General features: G+C 43.7%; 1 protein-coding gene across 6 annotated transcripts in view; it reads right to left on the bottom strand.

Annotated features, from left to right (window-relative positions):
- The window catches only part of ADGRG6 (adhesion G protein-coupled receptor G6), a 160,667-nt gene that overhangs the window by 93,441 nt on the left and 40,826 nt on the right, over positions 1 to 26,400 (bottom strand). For all 6 annotated transcript variants that reach the window (XM_090040581.1, XM_090040618.1, XM_090040629.1 and 3 more), the window contains exon 3: positions 4,839 to 5,180. In XM_090040581.1, coding sequence (XP_089896707.1) covers positions 4,839 to 5,180 — 342 coding nt within the window. The remainder of the gene's footprint in view (positions 1 to 4,838; positions 5,181 to 26,400) is intronic.

Below are 26,400 nucleotides of genomic sequence, written 5' to 3'. Positions count from 1 at the left end.
CAGCAGTATCTGTCTCCAGACGGTGGAGTGAAACTGCTCTGTGCACTTCCATTTATCAGAGATACCATACAGGATCAGACCTGCCTGCTCTAGCCATTTGTCAGTTTGTCTCCAGCGTGCCACCTAAAAAGCCAGGCATGCAGTAGTTTTACCTCATGGGGGCAGTGGTGGCGATGCCAGCATCGCAGCACCCCTGGCAGGTTCCCATGACACCTCAGACTGCCGCCACACCCTGGTGAAGAACTATTGGGTAGACAGTATATAAAACCCAGCAGGATTGTTTGTTAGGAAGAAAAGCTGAAGATGTCAATCAGCTTTGATGTAATCTTGTTTATTTATACAGAAAGGCCTGTTCCCCTGGATACAGTAGAAACAAACGACAGTGGACAGTAAACTATGTGATCACAAATAGCTCTACCTTCCAGCTTCTTTTCAGGGCCATGTCCAATATCTCATCTCTCCTTTTTTCACACTCACTGAGGCATACACAGATTCTAACAGTTTATTCCCAAGCCCCTGCATTTTGCTGTTCCCCTGGGGAAACTCCTTGAATTTCCCACCCCCATGATTTAGCTTCTAATTGGCCTAGCCATGAGGACCACTGCTTTGCACAATGGCTTCCTATTGTTTTTAGCTTTTACCATACACAGCTGCCAGTCAGCTTAAAGGGAAGAGCCCTCAACAGACAGCTTTAACAGGGTCTATTTCTTTCTACATATCAAACACCTGCCTGACAAGTGACAGTGTGTGTATATAATAACTATGTTGTATCAAATCCATGCCGGATATAACAACTTTTGCAGTTACTGCCTGCATTTAAATTTCACCTATGTTAGGATTTGAAATATTTATACATGAGAGATTGTATTGCAGTTCTCACCTCCTTTTCCACTGTTGACTGAATAACTTCCCTGTACCAAGCTGAGAATTATTTCCACAGATAATTAATACTGGGGAAATGGTTAAGGGGCCAAGTTGCCTGTTGATAGATGCTTGCATAGTTCCACTGAACTCAGCAGAGCTATCTGTTTACTCCATCTGAGGATTTAGTACTTTAATTCAGTGCTACAGGAGATTCTCCAAGAAGATCCAAGGAAATGTGTTCTGGACCCAAGGGCAGATTTGGGGGAGAAGGGAGGGGTGCACTGATGCAGTCGCACTTGCCCTTTGATTCTTGCTGACCCCAAAGTTTAAAACCAGCTGCCTGGCACTGGCAGCAGCATTTCTGTGAACTTCAGGCACCAGTGAGAGCATCAGCTGAATTCATGGTTCATTAAAATCTACCTTATTCCTTCACTTCATTCCTCATAACTCCTCATTCCATAAATGTTAACAATCCTTTCTCCTTTTTAATGGTCTTGATGTTTCACTAATCAAGCTGGACTTTCCTCTGCAATTATGCTATTTGCTGCTTCTGGTAAAGTAGCTCCTATTTCACAACTCTGTAGGGTGTTCTTAATTCATTCCAATAAAATTATATTTGTTTTTGTTTCAATCTTCACCTATATAACACTGCCCAAGGCTCCCGCTGTATTAGTAAAGCTTCCAGTTTCTTTTTGTGATGATGGGATGATGCACCACAGCATCTATACCCTCCTTTTCAAAATCCTAGATCCATCCACATCTGGATCTCAGTGTGAAACCACTCTTACGTAACATTTCAAACCCCACAAAAACTGTATCTTTTCACCTAAAACCTTCCCCTACTTCATTTTCTTGTTCTATCTGCATGTAGATTGGCTCATGTACTTATTATATACTAACCGGTATATTTACCTGCTAGCAAATTTTATAGCAGCATATCTAGGATAGCAAATTGTCCAGTTTTTTCAAAACCCCTTCTACTCCCAAACTTCTATTTTTCCTGTAATATCCAGGTGGTTTTTTACCAAATTATTTTGGGATGGTCAGGATTTTTATGGATGATACCTTTTATTGGACCAGTTGTATAATTGGAAAGAATATAAACATGGTTTTTGGTACCACTGGACCATTCCTCAGGTCTCTCCATGGAATGTTCTCTTTTACATGAATGTTAAAAGGGTAACATTTTCAACTGAACTGCAGTTTTACAGCCTGTCAGAGCTAAACTTTGCCATGAGTTGTACTTTTGTAACACTGCTGAAATCAGGGGAATTGCACAACTTTCGTGGATAGGGGAATTTATCCAGCTGTTTCAATGATTACAGTTCAATTATATTCTTGGATGAAGACAATGCTTCTTGACACTTAAGGTCAAAAATGGCTCTTAGATAGGATAGTTGCAGGTTTACAGCAATACAATTTGCTGTGGTGTAAAGTACCACAGTCTACACATGTGACACTATTAGACTACAACAAATTAATTTTTGCCACAGCAAGATAGTACTGTCAGGGACAGTACTGTCTTACTGCAGCAAAAATAACTGCACCCAAATACACATGTAAATGCTGAACCTGGGTGTACACTGCACTCAGTGAGCCCAGACAGCTGAGAGCCAGACTCCTGCATGCCGTCCAGACACAGGGCTCTGCATATTGGGGCACACCTGTGCCCTAACCAGCCTCTCCAATGACCAACACTGCCTCCCACAGACTCAGGCTGACCCTCCAGCCCCTGCCAGCCCAGGACTGCTCTTCTCCAACTCAGACTGCTGGAGTCCTGGGTGGAGCATCTGCATGTGTATCCTGGTCCACAGCAGTTTGAGCATCTACACATGCCATTAAAGCACCATAAAATCTCTGACACAAGCTGTGCCAGGGTTTATCACGTTGTCTTAATGGTATGTGTAGATGCAACTGCTGAGTAATATTTTACGCCCCAAGTAATCTCATTCACATCAGAATATTCTACAGAAATATTTGTGGGAGAGAATGTTTAGAATAAAGTATCTATTAGTGGAGTAGAATGGGAGGATCCCTAGCAAACTTGAAAAATAGCAGTGTAACTGCATCACTTCGCACATTTGTTTACACTGCTTTTTCTTTTATTATCCAGATTATATTCTGCTTGCTCTGAGCACAGAGGAAACTGCTTTTGTCACCCAGAGTAACCTCTTAGATGCTTCTAATGAACCTTAGTAACATTTCTAACTTTCTATCTATAGTGTTACATTTTTTCATTTCAGGATTGTAACAGATTTAGCTTGTGTAACAGGCTTTAATTCTTCTGCCCTCTGATTTTAAGAATTCACTTATTTTTCTTGTAAAGTCAAGGTGTAGTTGAGTGTGAAAGAGGCTGTAAGTCTGACAGGGTGAAGATCATCTTATTCTTCTGGGTCCATACAGTACTTAGCACAATGAATTCCTTGCCTATTACCAGGGTTCCAAAGTACTACCTCAATCCAAATAAAGATTAATACCAATACTCAGGAAGTTTCAAAGGAAATGACTGTGGTATAACTTAAAGAACAACTTCCCCATCTGCTTCCTCTCCATAAATGCTAAAACCAGAAATGAGGTAGTGAAACTGTCTTGGAGATCAGGCCCTGCTGCCACTCACACTACCTCTAGCATGTTTGTGGGGGAAGAGAAATAGGCAACTTCAGAGTAGTTTCACTGCCTCACTTCTGGGTTGGTACAGGGCTGGGTGGGAGAAGTTTGACAGGGCATACTTCTCAGCAGTGCTCTCAGAAGCACTGTAGAATCAATGCAGACATCCCTGTTCCTTCAAAAAAAGAAGAAGAAGAAGGCTTTCTGGGAATAAGCAAGATGAGGAAATAGTTCATTTGTATAAAATTTAATCTAGGGAATCTATTCCACCATTCAGAGAAAACAAGGTCTGGGACTGCTACTCATTCTATTCTATTAAAAATGAATACTTATACTGCACTCATCACTGTAGTATCTGAGTGTTTCCAGTGGCGCATTAAGCAATGTGTCTAACATCTGTCATGTGCTGCTTGTTCTCTAGACCTCTCCCTTGAGGGAGAAGTGTGTACAGCAGAATGTCTTGTTTTGGTGATTATTTTTTTGAATGATCTATGTTGCCACATATGTATGTTAGAGGAAACAAGGTCAAAGAAACACACATTGCATTTGGAGCTGAAGGTGCTGAGGTTTGTGATGTCCCTTAGTTATCTGGGGTGGGAGGTGGGAAAGCATCATTCAGCAATCTTGAACCAGCCCCTGAGAAAGTTCTGTCTCCTGCACAGACCTGCTTTACCCTTGCTGTGGAGAGCTCCGATGTGCCAGAGGATAGACCTTATTCCTGGATGTGTTGAATTCCCTCTGCTGCTGACCTCAGAAATGGGAATCAGATTATAACGTCCTGCCCTTTATGCAGGTTTCTAGCGTTAAAGGTGAGTGTCACTTTCATACCCCGTAGCAGTGGTGACATGTAGGGGTGCATGTGCACCCCCTAAGAGCTCTGGTGCACTCGCTGGCAGACCATGCTCCTCTCTTAGGCAATGGGCTGGGGGGACGCAGGCGGGAGCACCGCGGCCACTTCTGGGAGCACTGTGGCCGCTTCCTGGTCGCAAGATTGGCTGCGGGGGGGCCCCCCCTCTTCCCCCAGTCGCCGACTGTGACTGGTCACTAGGAAGGACATGTCCCCCCCCGACTAAGGTGGCACCAGTTGGCCATGCCCTGTAGTACGCATGTGAGCCTAAAACATGTTAAATTGTTTTCCAGTGTCCTTAGTAAGCTATATGCAAGGAGAAAACCACATCCTATATCTTCATTCACACAAAAATTACATGATTAAAAAGCATGAAGAGTACAATTTATTGATACAGTCTGACCTGTGAATATGCTGGAAGTCAGGGGCTTCAGATTCACACATGGAATATTCACCTTCACACATTCAACAAGCTTGCTTGCTAGGTAATACAAGAATGAAGTGCTTTAAGTTTACCTACCTCGGGTATAGCTTGCATTGAAGCCTCTCTTTTGGATACTAAAGTCACTTGTAAAAGACACAATCATTTCATTTCCAGTTGAGTTAAAGGACAATCCTTTGGCAGTGACACCACAAAATTTAACCTCATGTCCTCCAGTGTCCAATGTCAGTGAATCATAAATGCAGTTTGGAGCTTCTTCAATGTCAAAGTCAATAAATGTTATCTGAATGATGTATCCCCGAGGAGCTTGGATGGTCCATTTGCACGTTTGGGTGTTAGGGTAATCACTGGGAAAGCATGGAGAGCTGAATGTTCCAGTGGGATTGGTCAGTGCTACCCTACAGTCGTAACATCCAAGAACTAGGAAGTCAGAGGGAAAAAAAAGAGGGTTGGAGAGAGGGAAGAAAAATGTTATTCCATGAAATTGAACATTACTTTGATCAAAAAGACAATTAAAATATATATAAAAAAAGGAGGATGAAGGAAAAGGTGGGAAGAAAATACAGTATGTCTTTTAAAGGACATGTGTCCATTGGAGGAAATGGCTACATGGCTTAATCCACAGCAAATATACAGTACAGTATTTCTGTTACGATGACCTGATATATTAATACTGATGAAGTAGGAGCAACTCTTTCTCACTCTCAAACAAGCATGCATTCTTTAACTGGAACTTTGAAAAAGTTGAGAGTAGCCTTTTTTATTATTGTTATTACTTGACTGCTACTGAATATACAAGCTACTGCATGCCTCTTACCATGGTATTGTTTTCAATGGTATGTCACTGGAATGCTACAGTACAACAGAGGGACTAAAAGGTCATCAGAGAAGTAGCAAACATTCTGTAGGTTTCTTAAAGGCCAGTCATAAAATTATCAACAAATTAATCTACAATTCTCTCCCTGCCCCCCCATATCAAAGGGGCAATAATGTGTTTGCTGACTTATATCAGTAGCAAATTACTGCACCCTTCTTATGCTTACTCCATTCTACTGACTGACATTATAAATATACTTATGTACATTAGGAAGGAGTTGAGAGTGGGAACCATGGCTCATCCTGTTCCCCACCACTTCCCTCCATGTACTCAGACCTTATATCTATTTATACTCTATGTCCCTGTGTGAACCTCCAGACCAAGGGATGATCTAGCCGAGGGGTAGGCAATCCCTGGCATGGGTGCCAGAGTGTGGCACTCAGAGGCATTTTGCTTGCCATGCATGCCTCTGGGTGGATGGTGGGGAGGGGGTCGGGGCCACATGGCAACAACAAGGATTGGGTCCCTTGTGGCTCCTCTGCCATCTGCCCCTGGCATGCCAACATCTTAGAAGTTGAAGTTGCAGGTGTTTTTGGCACTCTGCCCAAAAATGTTGCTGACCCCTGATCTAGCCCTTGGTGTTTCTTATAAAACACCTGGATACGCCTAGATAAAAGGTATGTACTATGACTATTTCTCTTGCCAGTGAAATCTATAATATATTTCAACTATCTGTTATCACAACACCACTGAGCAATTCAGGCAAGAACTTAAAAGGGGTCACATTTTGCCACCCAGACTCATGCTGTGCTCCTTACTCTGCAAACACCTCCCAGTTTCACTTAAATGTTCTCCAGGAGGACGGTACTATACATTGTTAGAAAGGATGAAAGAATTTGAACATATATTATTGCACGGAAACACAGGCTTGGAAAGCTGAGGCTCACCTGGTCCAACCCTCCTCTGCATGAATACTGTTCCTAAATTATCCCTCTCTGATGCTCATCCAACCTCCTCTTGAAAATCTTTAATGAATGAGATGACACAACATTTTTGGGAAGTTCATTCCATTACATTATTGTTCTAGCACTAAAAAATCTACTTTGTTGGTACAGCCATCATTTTGTATCCTGCCCTCTGCAGTAAAGGAAAACAATTGTTATTCCCCTTCTTTATGGCAGCCTTTAAAATATTTGAAAACTGTTACCACACCCCACTTAGCCTCCTTTTCTCCAGGCTTTTCTCTCAACATTTCCTTGCACAGCTCCCCTTCTAGGCCTTTATAATTTTTGTTTTCTGCCTCTGGACCCTCTTCAACTTCTCCACATACTTCTTAAAATGTGGAGAACTACACACAATACTCTAAATGAGGCCTAACCAGCACTGAATAAAGTGGTACTATCATCTTCCATGTCCAATGACTAAGACTTGCATCAATAAAGCCCCAAATTATGTTTCTTTTTTTTGCAACTGCATCTGAGTTGCAAAAAACAACTGTAACTGTATCATGGCTGTGTTAAGCAACACAAATTGAAAAATGACCACTAAAAAAGTCAAATTATCCTATATGTTATGCAACCTGAAATGTAAATAAAGCAATAACTGAGTTGTTCCAAAACAATGAGAATGTATTCAGCAGTGGGCACATCTACATGAGACACTACTGTGTAGTAGTTACTGGACATTTATTTAGTACTTGCATTAGCAAGTATAGTATTTAGTAGCAAGTACTAAATAAATGTGCAGTAACTGTAGTTATTGAGCAGTAGTGCCAGCAAGCATTTTTTAGGTGATGCTACCATGCAGTAGTGTATTAGCGCTGTCCGTGCTATGATGAACTACTCGCGCAGTATTTTTCAGCTACTGCACAGTCAGCATCTTGTGTAGATGCTCCCAGTCTTTACTAGATTTAACACAAATATTTCAATGCAATAATATTAATAATAATAAAATAACGTCACTTTGAATTTCAGTGGTTTATTAGGAGAAGCAGAAAGGTAACTTCCTTTGCTTTCATAGGAAGAAGTGCCCTCTTTTGATAGTGCTACATGACTTGCAGGCATTGCTCCAGTTTTTACTGACTAGAAAGACTCAAGAGAGTAAACTGGGATCCAACAGGGAAGCATAGGAATAAAGAAAAACTAAAGCACTAAAAAACCAAGTCCTACCACTATAATACAAGCTATAGGTACTACAGGATGGACATCGGTAATATTTATAGACATTTTAGACAACTGTAACAATAGTATTTTTACTATTAATTATATCAAAGGGGACCTAGAAGCTTCTGCCATGGACCAGAATGACATTTTGCTAAATACTATATAAACACAGAACAAAAGACTGATCTTTATCTCCAAGAGTGTTTAGAATATTTCTAAGCAAACAATATCTAGATATGTTACAGGAAATCAAGATTCTCGATTGCCTAGCAAGTATCTTTGTCATTTAAAAAAATGGAATCTGTATTTGCTCTCTGCTCTTGTAATTGCCAGGAGTGGAATAAAAGTTTTCTTGACACATTGAATTCCTCAGTGTTTCCAGTCCTCTTCAGGACCTCAAAGTGACAATGGAACTGTGTCAGATTTTGACTGAAATACAATCAAGTGAGGTCTTTACAAGTGAGCTCTGTCTTTAGGAAGAAGGAATAAGAGAGGAAAACTAAATTTGGAGACATTCTAAGATTGTGCTAACTTCTCTCTACACAGTACTAATCAGGAGGGAAAATATTAACAGCTGCAGGTGTGTCCAATGTTTTCTCACTCAGGAAAGGGATTAGGAAGAATTACCAGAAAATGATTGGAAAAATATGAGTAAAGAATAAGAGTCCTAATTTTAGATACCTGAGGTCACTAAGATCCTTGGGTTAGCTTTTATTTTTTCACATATAAGAAAAAAATAAAATCTAATAATCCAAACTGAAAAGGAGACTAACAAAGCTATGGACCCATTTTCCAAACTAACCAGCAACAGCTGGCCATACCGGAAGACTATTCACCTTGAAAAGCCAAGGAGGCATTCTGTACAATGCTCCCTGAAGCTCCCACTGGCACAGTGGGACTCATAGCCTCAATGTATGGTTGTGCCTTCAGGAGCTAAATATTTATTATTATTATAGACAATTCCTGCTTGGGGTGAAGGAGTTGTTGGTCCTGAGGTGGGGAGTGTCATGCTAAAAATAACCCAGTCAAGGTACTGGAGGAAGTAGAAAGAGGGAAGTCAAGGGGCTGGAGCAAATAGCTGGACTTTCCCAACCCCTGTGCTGAGCTCCAAATGTGAACTGAATTAGATCAGGCAGGACTTTTTTGCCCTATCTAACCTCCACGAATGTCTGTACTGATTGGCACTTAGATTGACCTAACCCTAACATCTGCATGTACCCTGAGTGTATGGTCATTAACTGAGTCTGACAGTAGCACTATAAACAACATTGCTGGCTTCTAGATATAATTTGTTTTGCATACTAGAAAGCAGGGGGAAAAAAAGGAAAAAGAAAATGACCTTTTTTGTTGGGTAGAAAACCTGTGATCTAAAAGTCAAATTAATGCATCACAAAGTAAAAAAACTGACAGTGAAAATGGTGTGGATGATGTATCTGCTAGCGTTGAATTCAACTTGTGCTATCTGTCTAATTGCATGTGTGAGGTAAGGAACTTTTTGTGGTCTCTAGGCACCACAGAAAAATAAATGTCAGTAAATTAAGTATTTCTGTTTACTCTGTTTCCCCACAAGTAGGAGAGTGTGAATTCTAATGTTTATTTTTTACCATAATTACTATTTCACTGGGATTAAGAGTTTCCTAAAACTGCATTGGTTAGCAAGATGAATACAGAAAAAAAATTCTGATTGGAAAATAAGGAATCTAAATGAATACAACACTCGGATCCATTGAGTGGGAGAGTTTACTTTTTTGAAGTAGGAAGATTCCGTTGTGGCATGAATACTTTTCTTACTATAACTGCATTTTAAGAGACAAATATCCTGTTTTCATGCATATGTCTACAGTAGTAAGAGCAGAGGAAAACAAAACCAACAAACAAATACTATAAATAAACAACATTGGTTTTGAATGGAACTTTTTACAAAGCTTCCCAGGAGACATTTATTGGTTTATAAATACCACCTAGTTCACTCATTAAAGAGCAAAATTATTATGGCAACTTTAGGCTGTCAGCCAGATCTAAGAGAAAATTTGTAATCCCACTGGCCCAGAGCAGCTTTGACCCATGATACCAAATACTTGCTACAATGCATGGTGCAAGCATTTTGTAAGTCAATCTAAAATATTTAATAACTGAATGGAACAAAAAACAAAGCCATGATATTCATGGGCAGAAATGCTAAGAGCACAGAGTCCAAATTTTAAAAGTACCTTGTTTTCTCTCTGAACCTCTTGATAATCTAGGCTGATTATATCAAATATACCTTACATAAAAAGCTACCCTGTAATTCAAACTGTTAAAAAAGTAGGTGCCAAAGGTAGCTTGTGTAATTTTAATTTTTCACCTTTATGACTACATAAAGTGGCTAAATTATAATTACATGATCACTTTTCCCCCCTCCACAGGACCCTAGTCTCATTCAGTGAATGATAGTTAGCAAAAAGACTCAAATCCATGTTTCAGGCAAGCGCACAATATGGAAAAGAATTACCGCAAATAGCTAAAGTCTGGTAAGGTTATATAAGTAACAGAAAATAGGCTTTCATACTGAGAAAACAGGCTTTTATTCAGTGTACTATCTGGTACTTAAACAACAGGTGTTATTGCCATCATCATCTATAGTTCATATTTTATGGGTGTGTCTACACATCACCGTATAGAAAAGTTGCTACGGTGTTATGCTTTAGTATTTCCTTGTAGAAGTACTAAAGCATAGAGCAGTATGGGCGGTTACTGCACCACACATACGGAGCATGGTTAGATTTCACTGTTATGTTGCCATAGCAGTGAGCTATACCAGGGAAGCATGCTGCTGATCATGTGTAGATCCACACAGTTGCTATGTTGTTGTTAGCATGCCACATGGCGATGTAGCGTGTCATTACATCATTGTAGGGTGACATGTAGACGTGACCTATTAGGCTTATTTTAAGCTAACTTGCATGCTTATACAAGGATATACACCTGTGTGTATTGGTTCTAAAATACTATTGTTCCGATAGGGCACATCTACACAAGATGCTTAATGGTGAATTACCATAGTTTACTATGAAGTAAATATGTGGATCTACACGTAGTTTCATAGTTTGTAGGGTCGGAAGGGACCTGAGCAGATCATCAAGTCCGATCCCCTGCCATGGCAGGAAAGAATACTGGGGTCAAACGACCCCAGCAAGATGTTCATCCAACCTCCTCTTAAAGACCCCCTGGGTAGGAGCCTGCACCACTTCTCTTGGAAGCTGGTTCCAGACCCTAGCCGCCCTGACCGTGAAGTAGCGCCTCCTGATATCTAACCTAAACCTACCCTCTGCCAGCTTGTGACCGTTATTCCTGGTCACTCCTGGCGGTGCTTGGGGAAACAGTGACTTCCCCAATGCCTGCTAATCCCCCCTGACTAGTTTATAACAGGCCACAAGATCCCCCCTCAGCCTTCTCTTTTGGAGGCTGAACAGGTTCAGGTCCCGTAGCCTTTCCTCATAGGGCCTGCCCTGTTGTCCCCTGATCATACGAGTGGCCCTCCTCTGGACCCTCTCCATGCTGTTGACATCCCTCTTGAAGTGTGACGCCCAGAACTGGACGCAATACTCCAGCTGTGGCCTGACCAGTGCTGCATAGAGGGGGAGATTCACCTCCTTGGACCTGCTCGAGATGCATCTGTGGATGCATGCTAAGGTGCGGTTGGCCTTCCTTACTGCCTCTCCACACTGCTGGCCCATATTCATCTTGGAGTCAATGATGACCCCCAGATCCCTTTCTGCCTCCGTGCTGATAAGAGGGGAGTTCCCCAACCTGTAGGTATGGTGCCAGTTGTTCCTCCCGAGGTGCATCACCTTGCACTTGTCTGTGTTGAAACCCATCCTATTCTCGTCCGCCCACCCTTGTAACCTGTCTAGGTCTGATTGTAGCCTGTTGCATCCTTCCAATGTGCCCACGTCCCCCCACATCTTAGTGCCATCAGCAAATTTGAACAGGGTGCTTTTTACCCCCTTGTCCAAGTTACTTATGAAGATGTTGAACAGTGCGGGCCCGAGGACCGAGCCCTGCGGAACCCCACTGCCCACGTCCTTCCAGGTTGAGAAGGACCCATCCACTACCACCCTCTGGGTGCGGCCCTCCAGCCAGTTGGCGACCCATTTGACTGTGTGGGTGTCTACACCACAGCCCCCCAGTTTCTTAATGAGAACAGGGTGAGAGACAGTGTCAAAAGCCTTCTGGAAGTCCAGGAAGATTATATCCACTGCTACCCCTGCGTCTAATGATCTGGTGATCTGATTGTAAAAGGCCACAAGGTTGGTCTGACAGGACCTTCCACTGATGAACCCATGTTGGTTGCCCCTAAGCATGCAGTCTCCTGCTGGCCCCTCCTAGATGTGTGCCAGCATAATTTTCTCGAACGGCTTGCCTAGGATCGAGGTGAGACTAACCGGCCTATAGTTTCCCGGGTCCTCCTTCCTGCCTTTTTTGAAGATGGGGACGTACACATGCTTACTTCACTGTAAACCTCCCTAATCCAGAGTAAATTTGCTACCTACAAATGCAAGTAGCAAATTTACTTGGCATTAGTAATGGTACTGTAGTACTTGTGTAGATGCCTACATGGGAGCCAAATCTGCTCCCACACAGCTGTCTACAAAGGGGTGGGAGATAGCTCCCTGCCCCTGGGAGCTGCCTGCTGCCAGGGCAGGCTCTGCCGCAGGAGCCCAGGTGGGGACCATGTGCCCTGCTGAAGTAGCAGGGAGCTTCAAGCCCCCTGCTTCCAGATCGTGATCATGGAGCAGGGAGCGGTGGCTGGAAGACTCTTACCTCCCAACAGTGGCTCTGCACGCCCATGGGGCTCAGGTTGGGACATAAGGGTCTATCAGCCTGAGCCCTGCAACCCCTAGGAAGCCATCACTGGAAGCTCCCTGCAGGCAGGGGCTGGGGAATTTGTTCATCACCCAGCTCCATGAGCCAGAAGCTGGGGGGCAACAGGCTGGGGAGCTTGTTTCCCCTCCAGCTCTGTGCTCATGAAGCTCCCCAGCCTGGTCCCCCCCCCCCAGCTCTGCACTCATGGAGCTGGGTGGGACACAAGCTCCCCAGCCCCCACTCCATGATCACAACTGCAATTGCAGAGCAGGGGCTGGGAACTTTCTTCATGGGGACAGTTCCCACACCAGCCCAGAGCTAGCTGGGACCTGCCCCAGACCAAGACAGTTCCCAGCCAGCCCTAAGCTGCACAGGGAAGCACATGCAGCCTGGAGGTGGCTAGGGACTGTCCTGTTTCAGGCAGTCCCCAGCCAGCTCTGGGGTGCACATTCAGACTTCACCACACTACCCAGGGCTGGCTTGGAACTGCCATGGTCAAGGGCAGGTCCCAGCCTTGTGCCCCTATCAGGTAATTGAGGCACAGGGCTTAGAAAGAGATTCAGGGATGGGGCAGGTCCCAACTGGGGGTGGGAGGGCAGCTAGCAATGATCTAGCTGCTAGCAATCGTTTATAAAAATACTTATTGCCCAGAGTATCTTGGTCAATTTAATATAGGAGAAGGAAAGTATATTTTCTCTGGTATAAAATGCCTCTCTCTATCACTTTTACCTTTTAGAAACAGAAGCCATAAGATAACAGATCTAAAGAGGTAGTGTAAAGCGATAGGTCAAACGTATTTATGATTCCAGAGTGGTGGGTGAATAAAGACAGTGACTGACACACCTGCAGACAAGCAGGAGAAAGAGCCAAATGACCATGATGTGGGTGGTCTGGAAATTCTATAGAACAAACAAAACACTGTTTTTGGTTTTTTTCAATATGAGCTATAAACCCTAAACACAGAACCATCATAGTATGTCAGAGGTTTGCACAGTGAAAAATTCCACCTATATTTGGACTTTTTCTCTCTCAAAAATCATTTCAGAGGTAAAAGGAGTGAGTGTGAGAGAGACTGGCTATAACGGGCCTTTACACTCTGCCCCTTCTGGATACAAATGAATGCTGTGTTTACTTTCATAGTTTCATAGTTTCTAGGGTCGGAAGAGACCTGAGCAGATCATCTAGTCCAACCCCCTGCCATGGCAGGAAAGAATACTGGGGTCAAACGACCCCAGCAAGATGTTCATCTAGCCTCCTCTTAAAGACCCCCTGGGTAGGAGCCAGCACCACTTTTCTTGGAAGTTGGTTCCAGGTCCTAGCTGCCCTGACCGTGAAGTAGCGCCTCCTGATATCTAACCTAAACCTACCCTCTGCCAGCTTGTGACCGTTATTCCTGGTCACTCCTGGTGGTGCTTGGGGGAACAGGAACTCCCCCCAATGCCTGCTGATCCCCCCTGACTAGTTTATAACAGGCCACAAGATCCCCCCTCAGCCTTCTCTTTTGGAGGCTGAACAGGTTCAGGTCCTGTAGCCTCTCCTCGTAGGGCCTGCCCTGTTGTCCCCTGATCATACGAGTGGCCTCCTCTGGACCCTCTCCATGCTGTCAACATCCCTCTTGAAGTGTGGCGCCCAGAACTGGACGCAGTACTCCAACTGCGGCCTGACCAGTGCTGCATAGAGGGGGAGGATCACCTCCTTGGACCTGCTCGAGATGCATCTGTGGATGCATGCCAAGGTGGGCTGCCTCCCCACACTGCCGGCCATGTTCATCTTGGAGTCAATGATGACCCCCAGATCCTTTTCCGCCTCTGTGCTGACAAGACGGGAGTTCCCTACTTTGTGTCAGTGGTAAGACTTTCTCCCACTCATTAACAAACATTTCACAAGGCACTTCTTGAGGTCTTAGTACTCTTTATTTAAAAACATATTTTCAAGTCCATCCAGCCCACTTTTTCTGAGAGTTTAGTGGAGCTACATGCGAGTGGGTACAGCAAGGTTTTTTTTAACTTATTTGTGGATACTATTTGTTTCCCTCTGAAAAATCATTAAATGGCACCCCGTGCAGGCACTCACCAGGGACATTACATATAATTTATACATTTAATACTAGTGGAAGGTTTTCGGTCCTTCCCCCACCCCAGTTAAAGATATACTGATAACCTTATAGAATCATAGAAAATTAGGGTTGGAAGGGACCTCACTAAGTCATCTAGTCCAACCCTCTGTCAAAGCAGGACCAGCCCTACCTAGATCATCCCAGCCAAGGCTTTGTCCTGCTTGGTCTTAAAAACACTCCAAGGATACAGATTCCACAGCCTCTCTATCTAGGTAACCTGTTCTAGTGTCTACTACCCTTCTTGTGATAAAGTATTTTCTTATATCCAAACTAAACTGTCCTTGCTGCAACTTGAGATCATTGGTGCTTGTTCTGTCATTTGCCATCACTAAGAGCAGTCTAGCTCCATCCTCTCTGGAACTCCCCTTTAGGTAGTTGAAGGGTGCTATTAAGTCCCCTCTCAGTCTCTTCTCTAAACTAAATAAACCCAGTTCCCTCAGTCTTTACTCATAAGTCATGTCTCGTAGCCCCATCACCATTTTTGTTGCTCTCCACTGGACCCTCTCCAATTTGTCCACATCGTTTCTGTAGTGAGGGGCCCAAAACTGAACACAGTACTCCAGATGTGGCCTCACCAGTACCAAATAGAGGGGAATATTCACTGGCAACACTCCTACCAATCAGCTGGCAACACTCCTACCAATGCAGCCCAGTATGCTGTTAGCCTTCTTGGCAACAAGAACACACTGTTGGCTTATATTCAGCTTATGGTCCACTGTAAACCCCAAGTCCTTTTCTGCAGAGCTGCTGCCCAGCCAATCAGCCCCCAGCCTGTACTGGTGCATGGGATTGTTGTGTCCTAAGTGCAGTATTTTGCATTTGTTCTTGTTGAACCTCATGGCATTTCTTTTGGCCCAATCACCCAATTTGTCTAGGTCACTCTGAATCCTAGCCCTACCTTCTAGCGTATTTACTACTCCCCCTGGCTTGGTGTCATCTACAAACTAACTGAGGGTCCACTCTATGCCACCTTCCAGGTCACTGATGAAGACATTGAACAAAATCGGTCCCAGGACCAACCCCTGGGGCACTCCACTTGATACCAGCTGCCAACTAGACCTTGAGCTATTAACTACTACACTCTGAGCCCGATGCTTCAGCCAGTTTTCTGTCCACCTGACAGTCCGTTCATCTAACCCATACTTCCTTAGCTTGCCTGCAAAAATGATATGAGAGACCAAAAGCTTGCTAAAATCAAGGTATATTATGTACTTAGGCGCCCATATTTATTTTTCCTAATCCCGAGGAAGGTTTTCTGCATACAGTAGGGGAGAAAAATAATTATTTCTAAAATAAAATAGGAAAAAAGACATGGGAACACGAGGTGGTGGGATTTACAGGGGGCTCCATTGTTACTGCCTGTAAGCATGGTTACCAAATATGATCATGCTTATGTATACCCATACACAAGTAATGTAACAAGATCTTTGTGCCTGAACCCAAACAACAAAGCTGAGCTATGGAAAAATTAGTAGTAATACATCTAGTAGCATATGCATATTACATATGGCATTAATATGATGATTGGTATCATCATTACAGTTGGGATGATGCCACTTTCAGGCTCATCTCTTTTATCTGTAATCATTTTGTCTGACCATCAAGGAAATAAATGGCAACTTAAAAACTGTGTACATGAATGCACACATAGACACACACACTCTATATATAAATAGGCATCCAAACAGTACATATGGGACGTCAGTAACCACAGACAAACTACGTAGCCACAGAATAAAACTATTTAATGTGAATCTTTGTACACTTGGCCTACTCTCTTGAACAGTTGTTGATTCCTTTCTTTCCTGTTCTTCTCACACTAGAGGGCATGTTCAAGCACTCCCACTCTGCTAATTGACTTCATATGTTTTTCTAAAATCAAGCTGCCACAGAAATATTTCCCCCACCTGTGATTTTTTTCCCAAATTACCTTTGCCCAAAGCCCAGGAAAGACAAGGGTCATTTATAATCCAGCAATGAATTTTATAAAAATGGAATAAAGCTAAAATCTATTATCCCATATTCTTCCAGGCTAGAAATAGTTTATTCCTCTAAAGAGGTCTCCGTGGTCCCCAGATTGTCCCTTTCCAGTGGACTTCTAGCCTTCACTTCCAAGTCTGTAAGGCCATAGATAGCAGATTTTAAAGTTGAAGACTTTCTGGGTAAAGAAAGGTCTTTTGCATTATTTTTAGAGGTTTTATAGCTCCTGAGACTTTAACAGCTGGACTGATAATAACAAAAGCACCTGGCTTTGAAGCATAGTGAATAAAAATATAATCCAAATATAATTTTTTAAAATATTCTAAAACATTCCAATTTTCCCCTCTCAAACGTAAGTGGTATCTACTTACCTCATGGTGGTATGCACGTAGCATTTTAAGGTGGCAAAGGGGGCTAATGAGAGACTCACCTGATCAGAAGAGGGCTCAGGTTGGAACTACATAAGCCCAGAGCTTGCACTGGTCAGGGAGCTCCTGGCTGCAGGGCAGCGAGGCTCCTGAAGAGACCGCGATTTAGCTAAATAGCTCTGCAGGCCTGGGAACAGAGGTAAGTTCCCTGGGTAGAGAAAGACTGGCTTTTACATGCAAGTGGTCTTTGTTTTATGTTAAACTCCTAGAAAATTTGAGGTCCCTGTCAGAGGGCTGCAATGCTTCTTGTTTATTTAAGTTGTATTGGTAGTTTAACCTTGAGCCCTGCAGTGATAGGCGCAAGGCCTACTTAAAGAACCAGTAACCCAACAGCCTGCAGACTGAGAGTGGGGCACAGTAAGGAGTCCAGGAGCCTAGGAAAAGGCTGAGACCTGGACCCGAGGGTCCATGTGCTCAGAAAAAGGATGAGCCAGGCCAGAGGGTCCACGAGCCCAGAGCTGGCTAAGCCGGATAAGAGGGTCCAAGGGCCCAGAGGAGGGGCTGTATGCAGGACCAGGGGTCTGAGAGCCCAGAGGAGAGGATGCATGTGGGACCAGAGGTTCGAGGGCCCAAAGGAGCTGAGTGTACAAATAATCAGCACCCAAGAGAGAGATCACCCATGAGGCTTGGGGCATGGTGTAGGAGAGACACGCATGTAGCCCTCAAAGCTACAAGGGCCCTGCAGGGGCGCAGGCCATCTCAGAGTGCCCACTGAGCTCAAAGGTTGAATCAAGGTTGTTTGACATCCAGGAGAGACCCAGTGGTACTGTAAAATGGACTAAGTCTCACTCAAAGGCCCATGGGCAGCCTCCCTTATTCAACCTCTAATAAGAACAAGGCATGATGGGTAAGCAATTAAGGGAGGGCTGCAATAGGGACTGAGATGGGCAGGAGTCACACGGGCACCAGTGGGCATCATGACTGCCCCTGGGGCATGAACAATGCAGTGGAATAAAAGTATTACTAGCAGTCATTTGGGATAACGTGCATAAATGCTTGAGTATCATGACAACTGTAAACCGCACTTATTCCAACAAAAATGTTATATTAGCCTACTTCATCATTTATTGAACACACAAGCACATACACAGCCTAATGCATCTTCCATTACATATTTACAGTAAGGCTCTAAGTGACAAGAATCTCATACCTCTTTAGACTATTCTTGATCGAAACGTTAACAAATTTGAATTTTTTGGTTGAGCTACAAAAGAGCACTATTTTAAGCATTAAAACCTAAGGCTCAGATAAGACTCCCTTTCTGGCTCATTCTCATCACATCATCTGTATAGCCATACTACTTGTACACACCAAAAAGTTAAAGTGTCCATATTCTTCACTGGAAATAGCACATAACCCTGATGGAGTCTTTTATACTTCAGTGAAAGACAAGTTTGTGCTCTCTCACAAATTATTCAACAATTGCATTTTGGCAACTGAAGTTAGGAGACAAAGAAAGTATTATGCACTGGCCAGTCATATTAGCTTGCCTCACATCTTCATTTGCTGATACAGTATGCCTTGCAGCAAGCTCTTTATTTGGTTGAACCGGTTGGTGCACCTAACAATGAAGTAGAAGACAAAGCCTTCTCACAGACTAGCATTTCTAGTAATGTATATTAGTTTGTAGTAGAAAAACTGACTTCTTACACAATATTTCTGCTCCCTGTTGCTGTGATCATTAGTGCTTACTTTATGTTGGAACATCAAGTTTCTACTAATGAGGGAGACAGATTAGACACTTCCATTCTCTTTGTGACTTCACAGCATAAGACCAAGACAATAATATTAAAAGGGAGCAAATGAAAAGGAAAGACATTTTTATATAGCTACTTTTCTTATTACAACTACACTATGATTTGGGATAATTTTGTTTGAGGCAGTATTTAAACTACATTTTCAGGACCATTAGATGTGGGCTCACCATATTCTGTCTCCTGACAGCAAAAGGCTAATCACAATTGTAACTCTGATCTGGGGAACTGAGGGAACTAGCTACAACAGAAGAAAATATGTTCAAAGCCAGGGTGGGGGCCCTTGCACTGCCTGTTTCCCCTTGGTTGTTTGGTTTTGTGCCAATGAAAATGGAAGTGGAAACAAACACATTGACCGGGTAAATCTGCAGTGACCCATTTGAACAGAGTTCACACTGTAGACAAAGTTATGGATTTCCCCCAGAGGGAGGGGGTAATGTGAAAATCCTGTGTCCCACCCATTGTAACTTAAGCATATTTTCATTGGCATCCCTGTGACAATCTTACATAAATAACAAAATTGACTAATGAGCTATGGCTTTAGTTACGTTTCTACAGAGTAAAAAAAAAGTTTGGATTATTAGTGGGGTTCTGAAAATCTTGACAGTTTGCTATCTTAGAAATCCTGTTGTAAAAGTTGTTACCAGTTAAGTATGTGGTATAATATACGGTAAACACATGGGTCAATCTATACGTGCCCTGACAAAGTAAATGATTGTGGGGATGGGGAGGGTTGAATGGGAAAGAGGAAATGTTTGTGGGGTTTTGATATGTTATACAAAACTGGTTTCAAATATGACGCTCACATAAATTTTTTGCCAATAGTATATGAAGAATTGGTTGATCACATGGGTGCTGACTCTCCTGTTGTAGGATCTATGTATCAAAACTGCTCCATGAAACAGATTTCACCTGATATAAAACAACGTAGCTCCATCGACTTTAATGAAACTGTGTCTGAAGGTCTGGTAATTAAACATTTACTAATATTAAATATCACACACAAGGAATTGCTGTGTTTGTCACAGGGAAATTATTCAGTCCCAAGAGCCAGAAATGGGGAGTCCACAATACAATCTGCCTGCTAAGGTGTCGTTCATAGATTTCATAGACATTCGGGCTGGAAGGGACCCTGAAGGATCATCAAGTCCAGCCCCCAACTCGAGAGCTTTCAGTACTTTCAACTTAGCACACAGACAGCTGGTGCATAGACTGTCTATCTAATAAGAAAACATGGTTTTGCTGAAGAATGGTTATATAATGTATATATGCAGTTATATTTGCTTTATGACTGCAAGGGGGACAAGCAAAAATCAAATAATTGTTGAAACTAGGAATGGGAATGACTGGAAAGAAACACATTTGGAGTAAAAATATACAGACTACATCTCGAAAGCACTTGTGGATTCATTACAGTGTTGCTTTAGGTCAGAGCCATTACTGTTTGTCTTTGTTTCCTGTACTTTGTAGCAAAGCATTAATTAAAAGCCCAACATGAAGCCTCTACAGCACAATAGGCCCAGAGCTGTCTTAGGACTCTTTAATTTGACCTGTGATGCATTTAATATCTTTATTGCTTATAAGGTCAAAACTCTATTGTAGGGTTTTCTTTACAGAGCTGTAATATGGGAATGCACTTACTAGCAGCTATTGTGAGGCTTCTGAATAAGCATCATTATTTGATCTGTATGCAGTCCTTCAGAATAAAATAGACTAGGGTCCTACCAAACCACATGTTAATGATAGGGTCCTATCAAACCATATAATAGAATTCTTTGGAAATAAAGGTCCCCCTGAACAATCAATTCATTCATGTGTTATTGTTGTCTATCCTTTCATATGGAAATTACAGCACAGGAACACTGACATTTAAAAAACAAACAAAACTTGTGCTTTTGTAGGTAAATGTTTGGCCCTATAAGCAGTCCTGGAATACATATGAGAGCCAAGTCAACTTACCTGCACCCTCTACAGCAGAGATTGGGGATGTTTCAGTTCAATTTCTTGGTGACTATTAGGGTCTAAAACCAAGCTGGAGCTTGCTATTATACCAGTGAGTGAGCGTTTGGACTGAAATCTGCACAGAAGCCACTCCCCCTGGAATCCCAGGTTGTTGTTTTGTTTTAAATCTGCCCTTCTATAATGCAATTTATCTTTTATATTTACTCATATCCAAGATGACCCTGAATTTAAGACAATCCACCAATAATTAGGTGGAAAATGTATGAAGTTGTTATAATTTTCCATGTATAGAATCTAATTGTTGGAGGGTCTTCTTAAATTTGTACCCCCCAGTTGTGAAGCAGGTGACTCAGGTGAGCAGGTGGTAGGGATCAGGCAGTGGTATAGGCAGTGGGGAAGGCAGGTGGAGGGGGCAATGTGGGGAGGCAGCAGGAAGGCAGCTGGTGGGCAAACAGTGGAGAGTTCAAGCAGCTTGACTCCTGCCCTTTGCCCCCCACCTTACCCTCTGCCACCTGTCCCCCCACCACTCAGACCCCACTGCCTCAAGCTCCCATCTCTTCCCCACCACAGCATCTGCTCCCCTATCTGCCCTAATGCCCTCCCCTCCCCCCACCACTGCTCACCTTTGCTCTGCTCCAGGGCATGGAACAGGCCCGGTACGGGGTGCAGAGGGTGAGACAGTAGGGGCAGAGGTGGGGGGAGGGAGAAGGAAGCAGCTACAGCTCTGGCCCTGATTGCAGGTTAGGGCCAGAGCCACAGCAGCTGCCTGCACCACCATTGCCTTGTACTCAATTACAAGATGACAGGCCTTCCCCCATGTTAAATGGAAGAAAAAAACCTCATCTTGGAGAGACATGGAGCATCAAAAACTATCTTTTAACAACTGAGTTTCAATTACACCTAAAATGAGACTTGGGGGGTATTAAATAACTTATCTAAAATCACTGATCCCATCACTGTGGTATCACTCATTTTTGGACTGCTTCTGCAGTTCTTCCTGTGTCAGCAAAAATGGAAAGACTGTTCATACAGATTTCAAAGAACATTGCATTAAATATGCATCTTCTTAAGTAGGCACACTCCTACCATGAAACCTTGAATTTTTGTTCATCTGTGTAAGACTTCTATTTTTCCTGTTCTGGGTTGTGTGATTTATTCTTCTTTCTTTAATTCAATCCTGCAGTAGTTCTGCTCCCAGATCTCCCACTGTGGTGGTTATAGCAGTTACAATCCTGTAGTCTGTCTGCATTTGGGATCTTAAATTTTTCCATTTCCAAATCCCCCTTGGCAATGTCTCCAACAAAATATACATACCACATTTGTTCTTTTACGTGATAATTCTCTTTCTCTCAGCATTCCCTTACATTTCCTGCTTTTCATTTGCCTAATTCTTCTAGTTACTTATTTTTAGCTTTTCTTAACTATTATTTCTTTTGTTTCCATTTAATTAATTTACTGTGTCTATATATTAATGTTCTGTCAGTCTTTTGTTTCAATGAGGTTTGGATTTGGGCCTTGGTCTCTTTTATACATACATAGAAGTAAAGGGTAAAGATGGAAGAAATTATTAATGCTACCACCAGTTCAGGAATTTTCAATAATAATCAAATGCTTTTTTCCATTTCAGTTTTGAATGACTCAAGAAATAGGGCTTTCTCTACTTCCCTAAGGGGGATGATTCTATGTAACTCCAACAATTTAGGAATTTATTTCTGATTTTCAACTTCAAATATTATTTGGATTTCCTCCAACTTGTTAAAGTCCTTCAGAAATTATGGTTATATAACAGACTTCCATAACTTATTTTCTTTCAATTTTTATCTACTATCTCCCTAAGCCTTTTTCTTTAGAAACAGACGTCCTCCTGATCAATCCATTCATTAATAATTTACTGAGGTCCTGTTATCTGGAAATTAAAGTACAAAGATAAAAATAGAAAAAAATACCTCTTTCTCAATTGCACAAACTGTTAGCTGTTTTCGTACTGAAAGTAATAGTTTTCTGGGACTCTAAAATATCAATTTGGGTTCCTTTTTAGTATGTCTGAGTTCTGGTTTGAAGCAAACAGAGAAGTGTAAAAACAATACTGCAGGGGTTTTCCTAAACATTTCTAAATACCTATTTTAGAAGAGGAAGGAAAATGAAGTGGTTAAATGTCTCACTGGAAGTCAAGAAACACTGGACTTCAGTCCAGTAGGAACATCAGCACTGCACCAGAAAAGATCCCAACCTTATATACATGAGTTCTTGCTTTGTTCTCTGCTTCTTCATATGCTTATTTTTATTCTTGTCTCAATCTGTCTTCCTTCTGTTTTCTTTTCCTCTCCAATCTCTCAACTTTTCAACTTATTCTGAGGGCCACTACACTGCATGAAACCAGCACAGCAGGTGAAATGATCCATCCAGCTCTGCTCAGCCTAAAAATAACTGGTGAAGAAGGCTTTGGTTACCTGAGCCAGCTGATGTCACAGAGTGAAGAAGCAACCAAGAGTCCAGAACAATGCTGTCATGGATGACCAGCCAGCCAAGAGCATTTGTTCTTGAGTGACCAACCATTTTGTACCCAGAGGGGGCATTTGCACATGCACTTTACTGAGGAGTTGATTAATTAGCTTGCAGTAAAGCATCACGGACTACACGTGTGATACTATTAGGTCAAAGTAAATTAATTAATTCCATCATAGGATAGTACTGCACAACACAGGTACTATCCTACAGCAGTTATTTACTCCACCATGGTACAGGTGTAGACTGTCTACAGTGTGGCTGAGACACAAGACTGCTACAGTGCAGTGGCTGCCTGCCAGTGTGCCCTCCACTATAGCACCCTCATGCCCCAGCCAGCTCCTCTGGAACCGGGGTGGCGCAGATCCAGTCTGGCAGGCTAACCCCTTGGACTCTCTGCCAGCCAGGACAGCACCATCCTGGCTCAATATGCTGCAGTCCTGAGTGCACGTGTAAATGCAGCACCCAGGAGCAATATAAACAAACTGTGCCAGAATTTACTGTACCGCATTAATAGCACATGTAGATGCATCCAGAGAGTATCGACAAAACCTGAATGTCCCCTTGCCTTGTGCTTTATTGTTACTTGCCACTTTTTTTCTCACTTTGAGAGAATTATGAAATCTGCCTTTTTCAGATCCAGCAGTTCAAATACTCAAAATTCATCAAAAGAACTATTTCTTACTTCCCTATTAAGGCCAGCCCAACAGAATAAAAGACACGTATCTTTTTTCTAGAAAAAGAACAGACTTTTTGCTAATTTTTTCTTGTAAAACCATCACATTCCAATTTCAAAATGTATTATGTTTTGTTTTCTATTCCCTTTCTTTTGTGCATCTAACCTATACATTTCCTAACTTTGGCACGAATTTTCTAATGTGCCTGGCATGGACTTTAGGAGTACCAAGTCAGTGTACTTACAACCTTTTACCACTCTTGTTAAACATTCTGCACTGACAGAGTCATGTTAACAACTTCGACTCTTTGGACTTGTTTGTTCTACCAAAATTAAAACAATAACCTCTCAAGTACTATGGTAATATGAGTCATATAAATAAATAAAGAATGTGACAGTATTACTGCAAGCTTCCTATTTCAGTTCTGCATACTTGACATATTCAGATAGTTTTGATGAGCTTCTGAAACACATAGATCCTGCCCAGAATACATGCAGACTCCAAACTTCTTGTAGCTCATTCCTGAAGCAGGAATCCCCATTTCCAAAAGTGAAAAACAGCAAGTTGTGCAAGACCTAGATTAGTGGTCCCCAACCAGTTGACTGCAATCAACTGGTTGTTCAGAGAGTCTCTTTTAATCAATCATGGGCTGGGGGAGCTTGGCATGTGTGCACCCCTCCCCTCTAGCCCATCAGGTTAGTCTGGGGGAGGGAAGGGGGGGCAGATCAAGGCCCCCGTGGTGAGGGATGGATGGTACGACCCAGCCAAGAACAGGGGAGGGTAAGTGGGGCCCCAGCCCGGCTGGGTGATAGGAAGATTGGAGCCTGAGGGGTCATCCAGGTGGGGGGGCTCTCACCACTGTGTACTGCACCCCAGCAGAGGCCCTAGGGGTACATGCTCCCCCTGTCTCCATGCAGAGTGGAGGCAGCTGCTGCTGCACCTTCAGCCCCACTGCACCTGGCCACATGTGTGCGTGGCTCAGCCCAGCAGCAGGACACACATGGATTCTGGCCGCTCCCAAGCCAGCTGCAGTGGGGTTTGGGGCACAAAGCCCAGACTGAAACAGCAGCTGCCTCTGCTGTATACTGATCAGGGGGCACATGCCCCCCACAAATGCGGGGCAGCACAGGCAGTTGCAGCAGCGGTGAGGGAGGGAGTGGGGCTGGAGTAGGGGCAGGCTGTGCAGCTGTGGCGGGGTGGGACAGAGCTGAAAGCAGCTCATCTGGGGGGAACAGGGAGGAGGAAGGGCATGGAGGGTGCATGTCCTTCGATCTTCACATGGGGTGGGTTGGGCTGCAGAGATCAGCTGGGGCCAGGATCTTCCTGGTGGGAGGGCTGGCCCATGCTGCACTTGGGCTGGGCAGTGATGGTGCTGGGAGTGGGGCTACGGGGGTGGGCTGCAACCACACCAAAATTTGCTATAGCCCTCCTGATCTCCACCCCCAGCACTGCTTTTGCCCACCCCGAGTGCAGTGCAGCCCAGACTCCATTAGGAACAGCTAGGTGCAGCCTCCCAGCCATAGCCCACAGTGGCAGCTGCTCCACCCCATACAAATCCCAGGCACATGGCCCCCATGCCCTTGCGGGGATGAGGAAGGGGCAGGGGGAGGGGAAGGCTGTGCCAGGCTGTTCCTGGTGGGGGGGGACTAGTCCAGACTGTGCTCAGGGCAGGTGGTGGTGGTGCTGGGAGCACAGGTTGTGGGGGCTATAGTGAATTTTCAGGTGGCTGCAGCCCCCCATAGCCCTGTTCCCAGTGCTTCCACTGCCTGCCCTGAGTGCAGCACGAGCCAACCCCTGCAATGGGAAGAACCTAGTCCCAGCCACCAGCTTCAGCCCACTCTGCCCCACCCTGTGTGCAGATCTGGAGGCATGCACCCTCCCCCCTCATGCCCTCCCAGGGTGCATGCCCCCCACCATGTCTCCTGGATGAGTTTCTCCTGCCCTTGCTCCAGCCCCACTCCATCTCTCACTGCCATGGCGGGTGCAGATTGAGGCCCCTGTGGTGAGAGAGGGAGTGGGGCTAGGACTGGGGCCTCAATCTGCCCTGCCTCCTGCCACAGGCCTTTCCCCTCCCCCACTTCCCCCACAGACTTACCTGCTGGGGGGGGGGCGCCTCCAAATAATTTTTTTCCGTCTGCCCCCAGCTTCCCTCCCCACACCTTACCTGCTGGAGGTGGGGTGGTTGCTTTTAAATTCCAGAAGTGATCTCCTACTTAAAAAGGTTGGAGACCACTGACCTAGACCATAAGAACCAGAACACATGACAGGACATGCTTCTTGTACATGGACTTATCCTAATTTCTGACCTGATCCTGCACTCAGCTTTGATGGAAAATGCAGTTGTACAACTGCCCTTGCTTCATAATCTCTGAAACCAAACAGAGCAAATTAGCC

This window comes from Crocodylus siamensis, chromosome 1 (assembly GCF_052110815.1).
Source record: "Crocodylus siamensis isolate JL-2025a chromosome 1, ASM5211081v1, whole genome shotgun sequence".
NCBI lineage: Eukaryota > Metazoa > Chordata > Crocodylia > Crocodylidae > Crocodylus > Crocodylus siamensis.
This window is presented reverse-complemented; position numbering and strand designations above follow the sequence as displayed.